Below are 15,609 nucleotides of genomic sequence, written 5' to 3'. Positions count from 1 at the left end.
TTACTACCTTTATTTGATCTGTTAATTATTCGCTTCCTGGCGTCTCCAAGTTGACCTCTCTGGGGTTTAATTTATTTTGGAGCAGCGAAATTACATTTTTACATGGGGCTTAAGTTTTTATTTGCAAACATGTTGTGGAACTAAATGGAACTTTTCTAAACTAGGGAGGTTCTGGTGAGGATGGACGTCCTGGACCCCCTGGCCCACAGGGAGCCCGCGGACAGCCTGGTGTCATGGGATTCCCCGGACCCAAGGGAGCGTCTGTAAGTGTTTGTTTGCAAAACTAAAGATGTATGTGAAAGAAACAGGATCTGTTGTTTTAATGTATTGCATGTGGACCAGTAGAGCTTCTAGATAGGACCTGGAGTACTGCTGAACAACGTTATGCTCATTGTGGATCAAGTGAATCAGCAGTGACTTGTTAACTAACCTCTGTTTCCTGTTTCTGTTGGGATCAGGGTGAGGCTGGCAAGTCTGGAGAGAAGGGACTGGCTGGAGCTGGAGGTCTGAGAGTAAGTTACTTCAACTTTCCTGCTTTAACTTCAAAATACAAAGAATCTTTTAGATAATTTCATGTCAACCATCCAATGATCTAGTGGTATGTGAGTGTAGGTAGAAAACACTATTTGGATACCTGACAACTACTAAATAAACACAATAAACTTGTTATTAAATTAAATGCTCGTGTTTATCAAATGATTAAACAGATCAAATTCAATCTTTTTGTTCAAATACACAGTTTTTTTTATTCTGCAGCTACCATTGATCTGCTGTTAAGTCTTTAGTTCAGCTCCCACGTGAGAAGCCTGTTGAAAAGCTCAATAAAGCTATCAGATGTCTGTCCAGTTAATAGCATCACTTTTGGTCTAATAACTGTCTATCTGTCCAACCCTTCCCCTCCTCCTCCCTCCGCCCTCCCTTTTGATTCCTCTCTTCAGGGTCTGCCCGGCAAAGATGGAGAAACCGGCGCTGCTGGACCCCCCGGCCCCGCTGTACGTATCCCCCCCCCCCCCCCCCCCCATCCCACTCCATATAGCTTCAAAACTGATATTATCTCTCCCCTTTTCTCGGCCTGCACTCAGAAGCAATCTTCAGTATCCCCCATGTCCCAGAGGGGCTCGTTGATGGAACTGTCTGGGTTAAAAAAAACGTCCATGACTCTAATCTCTGGAGTTTGTATGATGGCATCACTGACCTGAGAAAACCTCCCTATATACAACAACATTATTCCAATTATATATCCTGTTGTTAGAGCTGTATAGTTGCTTCCACCATATTAACGCTCTAATTGAGGTAAAACTGTTGATATTAAGTTAATGTAAGAAGTTGAGAGTCTGTACACGGGGGTCACCTGCACAACAAGGGGAGTACTCAGTTACACAGGCTTGAGCCCCGCTCTCTCCCGCCCCCCCTTTTACACCCAGAATCTGTCCTGTGGCCATTGTGCCCAAAAACATCCTAAAGGAAATGAAGAGAAGTTGAATTGTGATTTATGATGATTTATGGATCTGTGCAGGGCATCGCTGGAGAGAGAGGAGAGCAAGGACAGCCCGGACCCTCCGGCTTCCAGGTGAGTCTCTTCACCTCAAACCTTCAGCTTGTTTGAGTTTAGTTATGTCTGTTTCTCTACCTGTGTCTGTAAGTGTAGTAGTAAAGATTTACAAATGAATACATCAGTCGCTCAGTTTGTCTCTAACCGGATTTAAAAATATTGTTATTGTGATATAATTATTACTATTGTGAATTTCTTGCTGTATAAATATTCTCTTAAGACTGTTAATACAGTATTGTGCTGATTTATGTTCTGTGTTTTTCTCATTTCTGTTTCATCTGCTTTTTTAACTAGTTGTTTTGTTTCTCTCCTGTTCACAGGGTCTGCCTGGACCTCCAGGCCCCCCTGGAGAGGGAGGCAAGCCCGGAGACCAGGTGGGTGCCCTTTCTTACTGAAAGATCACTTAACGTGATCATCACATCGCAGTGGAAATAGAAAGTATTTTTCTGTCATTTGCTTAATAAGAAAAGATCCTCAAAGAATCGAATATGTACACGTACTCTGACAGCATTAGTATTTTTCTGTAAATCTGTTAGCTGGATGTTGTTCCTATTCTGATCCTACACATCTATTCTTTAACCTCTCTTCCTTATTTGTCATTACAGGGAGTTCCTGGAGAGGCTGGAGGTGCCGGTGCAACTGGACCCAGAGTAAGTCCACTGTCTTTGATTCGATTTTTTAATTTTTCTTTGGTCGGCTGACTGTCGGACCCGCCCGCTGATTGTGGATTGTGTCTCTGTTCAGGGTGAGCGTGGTTTCCCCGGAGAGAGAGGAGCTGCTGGTCCTCAGGGTCTTCAGGGACCCAGAGGTCTGCCTGGAACCCCCGGAACTGACGGACCCAAGGTGAGTCCAACAGACCGATTCAAACAGTTAACTCCCATGAAGTTTTCTCACAACACTGGCAGGTGCGATTCTGTGGTGCCTGTTTCAGATTTCTGCGAAATTCTTATCACCGTATGTAATTGTATAGAACTATATTGATTCTGGGGAACCCTGGTGGCATAGAGAGGTCTCCAAATGAAGGTTAAGACCCTTACAATGGGTCACAACAGTCGTTAAAATAATATAATAATATGTCTCCCATATAAAGTAGTGTTATTTCAGATTTATTGTAATTGCTTCATACTTTAACTGCTCCAGGGCGCAATAACTTAGTATAGAGGATAAAAGTAGACATCGTTTTGATTTCAGGGGTCTAAGCATAAGAGGTTGGGAACCTCAAAAACAGGTTAGGTTACAATTTGTCTCAATGGTCCTGAAGTGACCCCAAAGAATTATATTTATCTATTTTTTAAAAGGGAAAATATACAATGTATTTGATCAACTATACTCCAAATGTACACTACCTGTATACCCACACATAGATGGATATTATTTATACAGCATATACACACTGCTTGAAGGATTTACACAATTCAAAAATGTATAAAGACAAATAATGTCTTCTCTACTTTTCATAACAGCTGATATCCACTCTGCACAGTCACTTTTTTCCTTATCATCCATCAACCAACCCCGGCCACTGCAGTCATTTGTCACAACTGCAGAGCGAGTGGAGGAAGAGCTCAGAGCGACGGCAACTCCCCATTTAGATTTTGTTATCTGTTCAGATTTGAATCGGAGTTCACAGGTTTTCATCCCCTTAAGGCTGGACAGGCGCAAATAGAGAGGCCGAGGATTAGAGGGCCGACACGAGTGGGTGATGGAGGAGGAAGGGACAGACAGTTTGTGGAGGGGGAGGAGGAAGTACGAAGCTGAGAAAGTTGTGAAGGGATATGTTGCACGAGACGCATCCCACATCGCGTTAGAACCCAGTTTTGATGTATTCAGATCCAACGTGGAGGCTGTGCCCCGTGGTTACGTTTTAATGACTGGAGATAAGCAGCAGAATTGGTTTGTGAGCGTCTGATCTGGAATCTGAGGCTGCAACAGAAAGAGTTGCAGATAAGCCTGACAACTTCTGACCAGAAGTTGGCCTGACGGAGCCACTTCAAAACCAAATCAAAGTCTGCATTTGATTCCAGTCGTTGGCTGTGATATGTGGAAATGTTTTTTGTAGATTAAACTCCCCGTTAACGAGTTAAAATACAGAATGAAATGTGGCCCCAGCCTCAAAAGGAACATGTGCACTTTTAGATATGTTTGGTTCTAAGTCTGATTGACAGGTGAGCTGGTTGATTGATCTAAACAAGTTGACTTCAACAAACAATGACGGGTGAATAAGATTTAACAGCAGTGTTACAATCATTTTTTCTTTCATTCTTTCGATCCTGTGATAACCAGAGCAGAACACGCCTCAGACACAGACGAGCATTGGTCTGTTTTGTTGAATACGTCCATGTCTTCTTGAAATGTTGTGATTAATATGTAAATAAATACAAAAACATCTGAAATACGTTTTCTTTCAGCCTCAAACCTCGACGGCCTCCTTATACTAAAATATACAATACACATCTGTTCAATATTCACGGACCTGAAGTACCTCTCTGTCTGTGTCTGTCTCTAACCCATCTGCATTTATTTCTGCTCCATAACAGGGAGCCATCGGTCCTGCTGGTGGTGCTGGAGCTCAGGGACCCCCCGGCCTGCAGGGTATGCCTGGAGAGAGAGGTGGTGCCGGCATTCCCGGACCCAAAGGAGACAGAGTAAGCCACGACCCGATTTAATGTGCTAATCACTAAATATCCATGTGTTTGATATGTTAAATTTTTTCTTATCAATTTTGAAATTTTATGCAAATAACTGCCAGGTGACTGACTGGTTTGTTTTTTAATTCCTTTAGGGTGACATTGGAGAGAAAGGACCTGAAGGTGCTTCCGGCAAAGACGGTGGAAGAGTGAGTCATTCTTTTCTATTTTGTCAGTGTTGATAACAGTCAGGAGACGACGCATTTCCCCATAAATTGAGCTATTAAATCTAAATAAAAACTTGAAATGAGTTCTTACGAATGGGATTGTTACTTTTTCTCGGGCATTATTGTGATGCTGAATCAATCTTTTGCACATTTTAACACTGACTTCCTGTTTCCTGTCCCAGGGTCTCACTGGTCCCATCGGCCCCCCTGGTCCTGGTGGTCCCAACGGAGAGAAGGTTAGTGCCCTGTCATCTTGTTTTTTAAGTATAAAGTTACTGTCACCCTGGCATTGACAGGTTTTGGAAGTGAAATCCTCTTTAGAAACTGTAAATACCATAAGGTAGTTTCTGTCATGACTTTCTCTGAGACATGATGGTTACTGAGTGTGTATCTGATTCCAGTGTTTCCAGTATGATGTGTGTTAATCGCCTGTGTTTTCTTTCAGGGTGAATCAGGTCCTGCTGGTCCCTCTGGAGCTCCTGGTACCCGTGGTGCTCCTGTAAGTATCACAGTTTAATCAGTATGCATCCATTCACCTTGTGTGACAAGTCAAAATGATAAATGTATTTGTGCAGAAATGATTCACCGTTGATATTATACAATTAAATCAGTTCTCCTTTAGAGATATTTTCAAAGATTAGTGATTATCATTTTAAAATCTGTGTTGATGTTTAACGGATATTTATCTCGTGTCTCACCTCTCTTCCTCCCTCTCTCAGGGTGACAGGGGTGAGACTGGACCTAATGGACCTGCTGGATTCGCTGGACCCCCGGTAAGTAACACAAACAGATTCCAGTGAAGACTCCTTGAGCGACGTGCTGACTCGTTAGCAAGGTTAAGAAAGTAAGAGCAATAAAAATTGAAATCTTAATAAAATACACTACTGTAGATTTATTTTTGGAGCCATCCAGTCATAAATATTTCTAATTACACTGATAATTCAAGGAAGATAAGTCACTTCAGCAGTGACCTTAAGTAGCTCCATGTTAGTGGAAGTAAAGAGGTCAGAGCAGCTCAGGGTTTTGAAATAGGTCTCAAGACTCAAAATTTAAATGTAATAGACATACAATACACTAAAAGCACGATAACTATCCGTCTTAGTAAAGTAACAGCCATTACTGAAGCCTCCATTATAAATAAGATCTAATATTTGTATTTATTGGATAACAGATAACACCTTCATAACGATCAAATCAAATAACTGTGTAGATGTGGGTCTTTTTTGACATGACCGCGTCAACCAGACGCAACTTCTGTCTTCTTGCTTTTTATTATGAACTGAAAACACTTCTATTTTGACTTATTCCCTCAGTCAATCATTTGTCATTTTATCTTGGCACACGTCTTGTTTCCTCGTTAATCTGTGTGGAGAGATCAGTGTGTGGATAGTCGGATTCCTCACATCACTCATCCATTTAAAATCTCCTGAAGTCTCCAGGCCGTCATCAGATAAAAGTTTTTAATAAGCTGCATCCTTCCGAATGCAATTTCATCAGTGCTTTTATTACAGCACACTTTATCATTCGTTTTTTTTTTTTATCTCCAGGTTGCACTAATCAATGACTTTATGTCAGAATGAATAATGCTTCGAATAATTAAATAATATTTTTCGGTGCACAGCTCACTTCCGCGTGCACAGAGTGAAAATAGACTCGGATGCTTCATAAAACATCAGCAGTTTTAATTGAACAAAGGAAACTGCTTATATGATCATTACAAGCAGGTGATTATTACAACCAAAGTTACGAAACAGACCTTGTTATTTACTGATTCAGCGATGAAATGACAAACTACACTGTGGTGGTGAAAACACTCTCATTTTCCAACCCCTTTTGTTGTGTGAGGTGTTTGATTCGCTGACAATAGTTTCACTCTGTAAAAGTACCAAATGTGAGCAGAGCAGGAACAGGAGAGGGAAGTCAGTGACTGAGCTACAGATCTGTGTGTAAAAGAAGATGCCTCATGGCGTGTGAATGTTGGGAGAACAGGCCGGGATCAATTAGGTTATTTGTTTATCCCTAATAATACATTATAATTTATTAGCTGAGGTCTAAATAATACATTTTTACTCCATTGACTTGGAAATTCTACTTCCACGAAGGTGGTAGTCATTGAGACACAATCAAATGGATCGGTCAAAATCCTAGTTGCATATTTTCAAATACTTTCCATTCCACACAACTAATTTGTAAAGCAGGCTTTCTATTGGAAAATCAATCATAAAGAGACATTGTACATAATAATTGTTATATGCACGACGAGTAAACCGATCTCTATGTATCCTGCCAAATATATTTATAAATTATATAATTGAATATGTATTTATTGATAATTTATAACAAATCCCACCGTTCTTAATTTAAAAAAATATATCTAATTCACATTATAAACATTTGTTGGTATAATGACACATTTCCTTCATGTCTCTGTCTTGTTCTTTCAGGGCTCTGATGGTCAACCTGGAACCAAGGGAGAGCAGGGAGAGTCCGGACAGAAGGGAGACGCTGGTGCCCCCGGACCCCAAGGACCCTCTGGTGCCCCCGGACCTGCTGTGGGTGTTGCTCTAGATATTCATTGATTTTACAATAAATGTTTGCAGCAAAAACAACAGCAAGTCATACGCCGACTAAAACTGCATTAAACTGCATTCATTGATAGTAACGTGTGTTTTCTTTGACAGGGTCCCACGGGTGTGTTTGGACCTAAAGGTGCTCGTGGTGCTCAGGGACCTTCTGTAAGTGACTTTATGAAAAGTTTATGATATCTAGACACAGCAAAGATTGTTTTTGTTTGATTACTTCTGTCTTTATCTAAATGTATCTTTCTCCATCAGGGTGCCACTGGCTTCCCTGGAGCTGCTGGCCGTGTTGGTCCTCCTGGTCCCAACGTAAGTTCAGTCTTTTTATACCTATAGCTGAATCCAACATCTGAGTTCACAAAAATGTGTGTCGTGTCATTACCAAAAACCAGAACACTGATGTTACTAGTGTCTTCAAAATATCTTTCTGCCCTACTTTGACAGACTTCCAGACGTCTGGTTATAAACAAAATATAAGAAAAACCTTAATGTATGAGAATCTAAAGGAGAAAACTGGGCTTGATTCATGTTTTACGAGAAAGAACCAGGTGCAGCAGAAGAGACACAAGAGAATATCTGCTTTCTGTGGTTGTCTTGTCTCTGAAGGTGTTTTTTAATTTGCACCTGTAAAACTTAGCACCTGCACATTATCAGATCAGTGATTCTGACACTGGGAAGGATATTTTTACAGACATGTGAAAAAGAAGTGTTACAGTGTGAGAAACAGGTCTGAGTGTTAATATGAGATGTGTTATTAAGAGTTATTTAAGGATCCAGAGGCAACGCAGGTGTTTACATCAGCCACAACTTAGAAACAGGTTTTCACATCACTGATTCTCCAGAATGAACTCTTTCAGATCACAGACGTACGCCATTATGTATGTTTGCTCACCATAGAATTATATAGAAGACGATTTTTTTTAAACTCACCTTTAAGACCTTAAATGGCCACGCCCCTGATATGTTCCATCTCGACCAATGGGATTTGCAGATGGAATCCTGCTGGTCACTTCCAGGTTCCAGTTTGTGACAAAGGGAGATCAAACTTTAGCTGTTAGAGCGGAAATCATTTGAAACTCTCTCACTGAACTAAGACACACCACCTCTCCGGCTTCTTTAAAATGTCTTCTTAAAACCTTTCTCTTTATGAAAGTAAGGTAATAAGTAAACATGCAATACATGCAAATGCATAAGGCCTAAAATACTTTATACAGTGTAAACAGAATATATGCAGTGTGGGAATATTTACAATGGAACAGATTGCTCTTTATAATATTGTTAAGTGCTGTATAAGTAAAGTTTCTTATTACTATTATGGGATTGCCATTTTATTTAAAGTTATATTCTGCATGTGATCCCATTTAAAGTACTTTGTGTCGTCTTTCTCACACTTCTCAGGGTAACCCTGGACCTGCTGGGCCTGCTGGTCCTTCTGGCAAAGACGGACCCAAGGGTGTGAGGGGAGACGGTGGACCTCCAGGCCGACAGGGTGACGCTGGGCTCCGCGGCCCCGCCGGAACTCCCGGAGAGAAGGGAGATGCTGGAGAGGACGGTCCTCCTGTGAGTTTGTCTTCATTGAATCGTTCTCCTCCATACAGTGCTCACAACACTCCTGGGCTTTCACATGATCTGCAGCTTCTTGACAGACACTCCAAACAGTCTAACCCCCCCCCCCCCCCCAGCATCCACTGGCACACATTATTTAGCTGCTCTTCAGGCCGCACACATGTCAAGGTGGACAGAGGCTACATTATGGAGAGAAGAAAATGATTAAGTGCGTTGTTTTTCTACATTTGACGTCGACTTTGAACGTGGCTCTGTCGGCACAAAGAGCCAATTTCAGCTGTAATGGACAGCAGCTGAGCACGTTCTCCACTAATACACAGAGCTGTCAGTGTCCATCACCAACTCTAATGGCAAACCAAGACATATGACAGCATGGGGGGGGGGGCACAGGCCCAGTGACAGAATGATGAAAAGACCCCAGGCTTTTATCCTCGCCACGCATTTAGCGCCACACACACCTTCAACCTGTCATAAACACAGGGCGAGTCCTGTCAAGGTAATGACACATCACAGATGATTACACACTCAAACATGAAGATGGCTCCCCGCTTCTATATTACATATATGAACCCTGTATCAACACATTAGAGTCTATGTAAGCTGAAAGGCGCGGCTCAGGTGTCACTGCGGGACATGAGGCAGAGTGGGCCGAGGTGGTACAGATGGACACCTGAGAGGGTTTAAAGGAGTGTGATGTTCATACATGGAGCTGCAGCTGGGAGTTGTGAAACCTCAGCGGGAGCAAGTGACAGAAGAAATAAATCAGAAAAAGATCTTTGAAGAAACAGAAAAACAATGGAGGAAGGAACAGGACACAATGACACGTCAAATAAAAACACAATACATCAAATAACTTGCTTCGTATTCCATGAATCCGGGCTCTTTATGCTAAGCTAAGCTAAGCTAACTGGCTGCTCAATGGAGTCTTTCCGCAAATGTGTGTCAATCACCTCCTAATGTTAACTCAGTTGATTCAGTTCAGATGTTCTGATGTCAGCATCCGTGTTTTTCTATAAATATTAAGAATGTCTTAAGGGTGCCTTGTGAAAATTGTTTATGTTATTAGTTTGTATAAAATAACTTTTTTTATTATAAGCATTACCTCTAAATCCAGTTTAAATTCATATTATTATAGTGATCATATATAATATAGTGATGAAATGTTGCTGTAATCAAATGACTTGTCTGTTGATTCTGTTATGGCACAAATGACACATGCGGAACTGTGAATGTGAGAATACATCTATCACACTTGAACTGTATTTCCTGTCTCTCCTCTCAGGGTCCCCTGGGTCCCTCAGGTCCTCAGGGTCTGGGTGGTCAGCGCGGTATTGTCGGTCTGCCAGGACAGCGTGGAGAGAGAGGCTTCCCCGGTCTGCCCGGACCCTCAGTAAGTAACGTGAAATAATCCAATACTCAAATTCAGGTGGAAGAAGGAAAGAGTTATTTTCTTTCAAAGTTATTCTGTCAAGTGTTTGTACTGCAACACATATATTAGACCTTTTTGTTATTAAAAAGGATTTTGTCTTTGGATTGAAAGGAGGATTCATTCACACAGGATAGTCACACAGAACACAGCAATCTGTAATGAGGGGTCTCTCTTTAATTGCTTCAACTGACATATTGTCCATTCGTCTTAAATAACGAAACAGGCTGTAAAATACATATATTTTAATCAGCCTCAGGAGCCCAATATCTGGTGTTTTATCACTTAGTGAAAAAGAAGATGTAGAAACCACCAGGCAGCCCCTGGTTTGTCATTGTGTGTCCTAATTGGATCACAGTCAAACCACATCTCACATGAGCCATGAGTCGATTTTTTCTCCGGTTGAGCTGATTCCATCTGATGTAGGCAGCGACATGAGACACGACGTCTCCCCTGCTTACATCTGCCCCGATCTGATACGTGACATGAGCCACATCTCCCACTTACAGCATCTCGGGCAGCCGTGTCCTTAACGTTAATTATTCATCAATACGCATGACAGAGATGCCAGGAAAGCCGCAGTGATACCAACCTCCGTGGGGAATGTTAATAAAGCCGGTGGAGTTTGAAGTGCAGATACAGTCTCAGATTTCTGCAGGTTTTAGCCTCTTTGATGGCAGCAGGCGGTCAGAGTTTGATCTTTTTTTGGATCAGGGAAATGATTCAGTTTGTATCGTTACATTTGATCGTTGTGGGACTAAACCTGCCTGTTGCATCTGTTTTTAAAGCTTTATCAACCAAAAATATCATCTACAGGTGGTGATTTCACTCCATCTGTGTTCAGTTTTCTACAATGATTCATAGAGATTTTAGCAGGAATATAAAATCACAGAAGCCTGGGTGAATCATTTGATGGCCTGTATTTCTAGGTCAGTCATCACGTCTTAGGTGTAACAACGAGCTTTCTTCCCTCAGGGTGAGCCCGGAAAGCAGGGAAGTGCTGGTGGCGCCGGAGACCGTGGACCCCCCGGACCTGTCGGACCACCTGGACTCACCGGACCTTCAGGAGAGCCCGGCAGAGAGGTCAGAGAATGTTCAGCAGACAGCGTGACACATCCAGTGGCTCTTAACTGGTCACATCCCATGATTTAAGCTGCAGGTTCACACCATTCACATACACATCTGTATTGTTTTTGTCAGAGCCGGGTTCATTATGCAGCTGGTCAGTATTCAGCAGATTTCCTGGCTCAGTGGAGGAGGAAGCTGTTAACACTTGATATTGTTCTGTCATCCATCAGGGCAACGCTGGATCTGATGGACCTCCTGGTAGAGATGGTTCTCCTGGAACCAAGGTGAGAAAATCACTGCATCACATTAAATTACAAATAATCTGTATTCCATCTAAGACCCTTTGTCAATCAGTGTTTGATTAGCTTTATGAATCCATTGAACATTTGTGGTTTTACTTCGGTATTTAATTTTAATTTGGCTTGATGGGATGATTTTTGTAGACTCAGTCAACACTTTGCTGGAATTGATAAAGCTTTTAAACAAATAGAATCTGCCTTTTTTCTTTTTTTCTTGTTTAAACTGTTTGCATCATTGCATTTCGAAATACATTTTTTATCTGGGTCTTATTCTTGTCCATAGCTTCCCTGTCATAATTGTTGTCCTCTCTGTGCTGCAGGGTGAACGTGGTACCACCGGCCCTGCTGGCGCTCCTGGTGCTCCAGGCGCTCCCGGTGCCTCCGGCCCAGTTGGTCCCACCGGCAAACAGGGAGACAGAGGAGAGGCTGTGAGTAATGTTTCTTCAAATGTGACATCATTTTTCCTAATACAATAGGATGTGTCAAAAAAGTAAAATGTCAGCAGTAAGAGACATGAATTTAATGAGGTTGAAACAGGTAAAAAGCAACGATGCCTTACTAGCAATTTATAAAGGTGCCCATAGGTGATGGGTGTTCACACATTGACAGTCTGTACACAATCTGACCTGTGGTTATTGGGTGAGAGCGGAAATCACCCGAATACTAACAGAAATCTTGACAGCTCCAGTTCACAATAGATTGTATTATATTTTTTTATAAGACAATGTTTCTTTTATAAATCTGTTCTTATTGTTGTTTTCTCTCAGGGTGCCCAAGGACCTGCTGGACCTTCAGGACCCGCTGGAGCCCGAGGAATGCCCGTACGTAAAATTAACACACAACCACATGCACAACATCAAATTTGGCCTGTACTAACAAATATCTTAAAAATAAATTAAGCTGTGACGTTACGTTTCACAGAATAGAAAAGGGTCACCATGCGAACAGTGTTTAATCAGTATTCTGTCCACTTGTTTCCAGGGACCCCAAGGACCCCGTGGTGACAAGGGTGAGGCTGGGGAGACTGGTGAGAGAGGACAGAAGGGACACAGAGGCTTCACTGGTCTGCAGGGTCTGCCCGGACCTCCGGTAAGCATCCGAACTGGATCTAAATAATGTGTTGGTCTGACGAGTGGAAGTGTCTCATCCCAATGATGATTTTTAAGGAATGTCTAAACGCAGTCGTTCTCTGTTCTAGGGTCAATCTGGAGATCAGGGAGCTACTGGACCTAGTGGACCTTCTGGACAGAGAGTGAGTACAACATAATACAGTTTTAAATTCATAGAACATTTTAATTTGTTTCCTTGCCTGCGGTACCTTTAGAGCTTAACATCAAGTGCTTTCTCTCAATCTGTGCACGTAGGGACCACCTGGTCCTTCTGGTCCTGGTGGAAAGGACGGTTCAAACGGCATGCCAGGACCCATCGGGCCCCCCGGACCCCGTGGTCGCTCTGGAGAGAATGGTCCCTCTGTGAGTTCCCACCAAAACGTTCTCCATCCGTGTCATTGATCATCTTCTTACTCTGAATATTGACAGCATTCAATCATTTTGATAGAAACCATAACAACAAAAGCATTAAAAGTCAAGTTAAAGAGTTTTAAAGCAACTTCAGAAGCTGCAGCAGGGCTCATGTTGGCATCACAAGAACCAGTTTGCATTGTTCAAGTTAGAGTGAAGTTTCCTGGAGAAGGAAACTGAGCTGAGAGGAGACGACAGATTGCAAAACAGGCGGCAGCATTCCCAAACCAGTTTTGGGAGATGGATCTTGTTCAATTGGACTTGAAAGAATTATCCACCGTTAATGAGAGTGCCGAATTTAATCTTTTCATTTTCTCATTCTTCTCCTCTCAGGGTCCTCCCGGTAACTCTGGACCCCCCGGTCCTCCTGGTCCCCCCGGCCCCGGTATCGACATGTCTGCCTTCGCTGGCCTGGGCCAAACCGAGAAGTCCACCGATCCCCTCAGGTACATGAGGGCCGACCAGGCCTCTGGAAACCTCCGTCAGCACGATGCCGAGGTCGACGCCACCCTCAAGTCTCTCAACAACCAGATTGAGAACATCCGCAGCCCCGAGGGATCCAGGAAGAACCCTGCCCGCACCTGCAGAGACCTGAAGCTGTGCCACCCTGACTGGAAGAGCGGTGAGTGACAGCGGGAGGAATTGGTCAAATTGGGGAGAGACGATGAAGCGGACAGAAGTTATGTGGCATTTCAAGTTGGCAGCTCGAGTCTGGCCTAGTAAAGATTTGGGATAAATATAGATGTGTTTCCATGTGGCTGATTCATGTGTTCAACATAACATGAATGGAATTACAAAGCAAACTTATACACTAAATACTCAATTATTTATATTTTTGTTGAAAATCTGCTTTCTATACCGGAAAACAGGCTTTAATGTGTTTTCATTCCCTTTGTCTGTAGGAGAGTACTGGATTGATCCCAACCAGGGCTGCACTATCGATGCAATCAAGGTGTTCTGCAACATGGAGACAGGAGAGTCCTGCGTCCAACCCAAACCTTCCGGCATCCCTCGTAAGAACTGGTGGTCCAGCAAGAGCAAGGACCGCAAACACGTCTGGTTCGGAGAAACAATGAATGGAGGATTCCACGTAAGTCGTATGATCAGATCCGATACATGCCCTGCATTAACATTACTGCTCATTGTTTTGTATGCTGTTCATGCATAAATAGAGAGATCAGGAACTTTATTGATGTTGATGATTGTGCTCTGATTCAGAGTGCGCTGTACCGGGTGACTCTGCACAGTGGATATGGATAATAGAGATTGTGATGATTATAAGCTCATTTACGTGTTCTTCCCAGTTTTCCCTTTACTTCCCGTTAATAAACAGTGTCCTCATCACGACGTATAGATATCACAGTCCTATTGCTGCTGGTAATTGTGTGAATGTGAATGAATAAAAACATCTGGGTGAAAATTTGGGGAAATAGATCAGCGGTAAATCCTCAACGTGTAAGATTTGAAAATTGGAGACCCCCAGTGGTGGTTTGAAAATTGCATAAAAAATCCTTCTCACTGGGGTTTTACAAAAGCACAGAAACTGAGCAGAAAGTAGAAGTTCAGTCATCAAGCTAGAAAACTTGAACACCTTAATCTCATTGGAATAAACCGTCTCTCTTTCTTCCTCTTCCTGCGGCCTTGTGCAGTTCAGCTATGGTGACGACAGCCTGGCGGCCAACACAGCTGCCATTCAGATGACCTTCCTGAGACTGCTCTCCACCGAGGCTGCTCAGAACATCACCTACCACTGCAAGAACAGCGTGGCCTACTTGGACGCCTCGACAGGGAACCTGAAGAAGGCCGTGCTGCTGCAGGGCTCCAACGACGTGGAGATCAGAGCTGAGGGCAACAGCCGCTTCACCTACAGCGTGATGGAGGACGGTTGCACGGTGAGAGCGGGAGATTCATCACACTGTGCACACAGTTTTTTCTACATGCACTTGCACACATACGCTATTTGGCTTCTTTTTTACTCAGACTCCCCAAGTTGATCTCATTCCCTGCAGTTTTGCAGAGCTCAAAGGTCGTCTAACTTTTAATTTGTGTTTTATTTCCCTGTGCACAGAAACACACGGGCCAGTGGGGCAAGACGGTGATCGAGTACAGATCGCAGAAGACCTCTCGTCTCCCCATCGTGGACATTGCTCCCATGGATATTGGTGGATCAGACCAGGAGTTTGGAGTCGACGTCGGGGCGGTCTGCTTCTTGTAAAGAATGAGGGATCCGCAAAAAAAAAGAAGAGAAAGAAAGAAAGAAATTGGGAATTTGAAACAAAGCTAAAATGAAAGAGGCGCACACTTCAGATAAAGGAGGAGAGGAAGAGAGAAATCAAGACACTTTTTTTAAATGGGACTTTTTTTCTAAGTAAAAAGTGCTTTTTTCCAAGTCGAACTTCGTAGGATATCTGCACTGAATGGCACTAGCAACTGTCATCTGTGATTCATCCAGTCAACTCGCCCTGCCCCCCACCCCCTCCCGGACACCCAGCATCGCCCCCCCAAAAAGCCCCCCCGACTCCACCCCAGGTGAACAGCAGCCCCCGCCTACTCAAGCCCCCCCCCCACCCCACATCCATGAACAAGACGGAGGAAGTATGAGGAGAGTACGGGAAGGTACCAGGGAACTAGAGAGAGAAAAATGTCTTGGTGTTATTTATTTATTGTTTAGGTTTGGCTCCCGGGTGCGGTAGGACTGAGTTTGATGCTAAGTAATAAAAAATCCCACTTACACACAAAAAATAC

General features: G+C 43.0%; 1 protein-coding gene across 1 annotated transcript in view; it reads left to right on the top strand.

Annotated features, from left to right (window-relative positions):
* The window catches only part of col2a1b (collagen, type II, alpha 1b), a 38,896-nt gene extending 23,547 nt beyond the window's left edge, over window positions 1–15,349 (top strand). Inside the window, exons 27-54 of the mRNA XM_053411378.1 lie at window positions 165–263; window positions 459–512; window positions 939–992; window positions 1,517–1,570; window positions 1,873–1,926; window positions 2,158–2,202; window positions 2,297–2,395; window positions 4,090–4,197; window positions 4,335–4,388; window positions 4,589–4,642; window positions 4,852–4,905; window positions 5,126–5,179; window positions 6,851–6,958; window positions 7,088–7,141; window positions 7,241–7,294; window positions 8,384–8,545; window positions 9,834–9,941; window positions 10,953–11,060; window positions 11,276–11,329; window positions 11,665–11,772; window positions 12,112–12,165; window positions 12,326–12,433; window positions 12,543–12,596; window positions 12,709–12,816; window positions 13,198–13,486; window positions 13,767–13,954; window positions 14,514–14,756; window positions 14,933–15,349. Of these exons, the coding sequence (XP_053267353.1) occupies window positions 165–263; window positions 459–512; window positions 939–992; window positions 1,517–1,570; window positions 1,873–1,926; window positions 2,158–2,202; window positions 2,297–2,395; window positions 4,090–4,197; window positions 4,335–4,388; window positions 4,589–4,642; window positions 4,852–4,905; window positions 5,126–5,179; window positions 6,851–6,958; window positions 7,088–7,141; window positions 7,241–7,294; window positions 8,384–8,545; window positions 9,834–9,941; window positions 10,953–11,060; window positions 11,276–11,329; window positions 11,665–11,772; window positions 12,112–12,165; window positions 12,326–12,433; window positions 12,543–12,596; window positions 12,709–12,816; window positions 13,198–13,486; window positions 13,767–13,954; window positions 14,514–14,756; window positions 14,933–15,079 (2,730 nt within the window). The 3' untranslated portion in view covers window positions 15,080–15,349. The remainder of the gene's footprint in view (window positions 1–164; window positions 264–458; window positions 513–938; window positions 993–1,516; window positions 1,571–1,872; window positions 1,927–2,157; window positions 2,203–2,296; window positions 2,396–4,089; window positions 4,198–4,334; window positions 4,389–4,588; window positions 4,643–4,851; window positions 4,906–5,125; window positions 5,180–6,850; window positions 6,959–7,087; window positions 7,142–7,240; window positions 7,295–8,383; window positions 8,546–9,833; window positions 9,942–10,952; window positions 11,061–11,275; window positions 11,330–11,664; window positions 11,773–12,111; window positions 12,166–12,325; window positions 12,434–12,542; window positions 12,597–12,708; window positions 12,817–13,197; window positions 13,487–13,766; window positions 13,955–14,513; window positions 14,757–14,932) is intronic.
* Window positions 15,350–15,609: the final 260 nt, after the last annotated feature.

Source organism: Pleuronectes platessa, chromosome 2 (assembly GCF_947347685.1).
Source record: "Pleuronectes platessa chromosome 2, fPlePla1.1, whole genome shotgun sequence".
NCBI lineage: Eukaryota > Metazoa > Chordata > Actinopteri > Pleuronectiformes > Pleuronectidae > Pleuronectes > Pleuronectes platessa.
The sequence above is the reverse complement of the archived record's forward strand: the minus strand, read 5'-3'. Positions and strand labels throughout refer to the sequence as shown.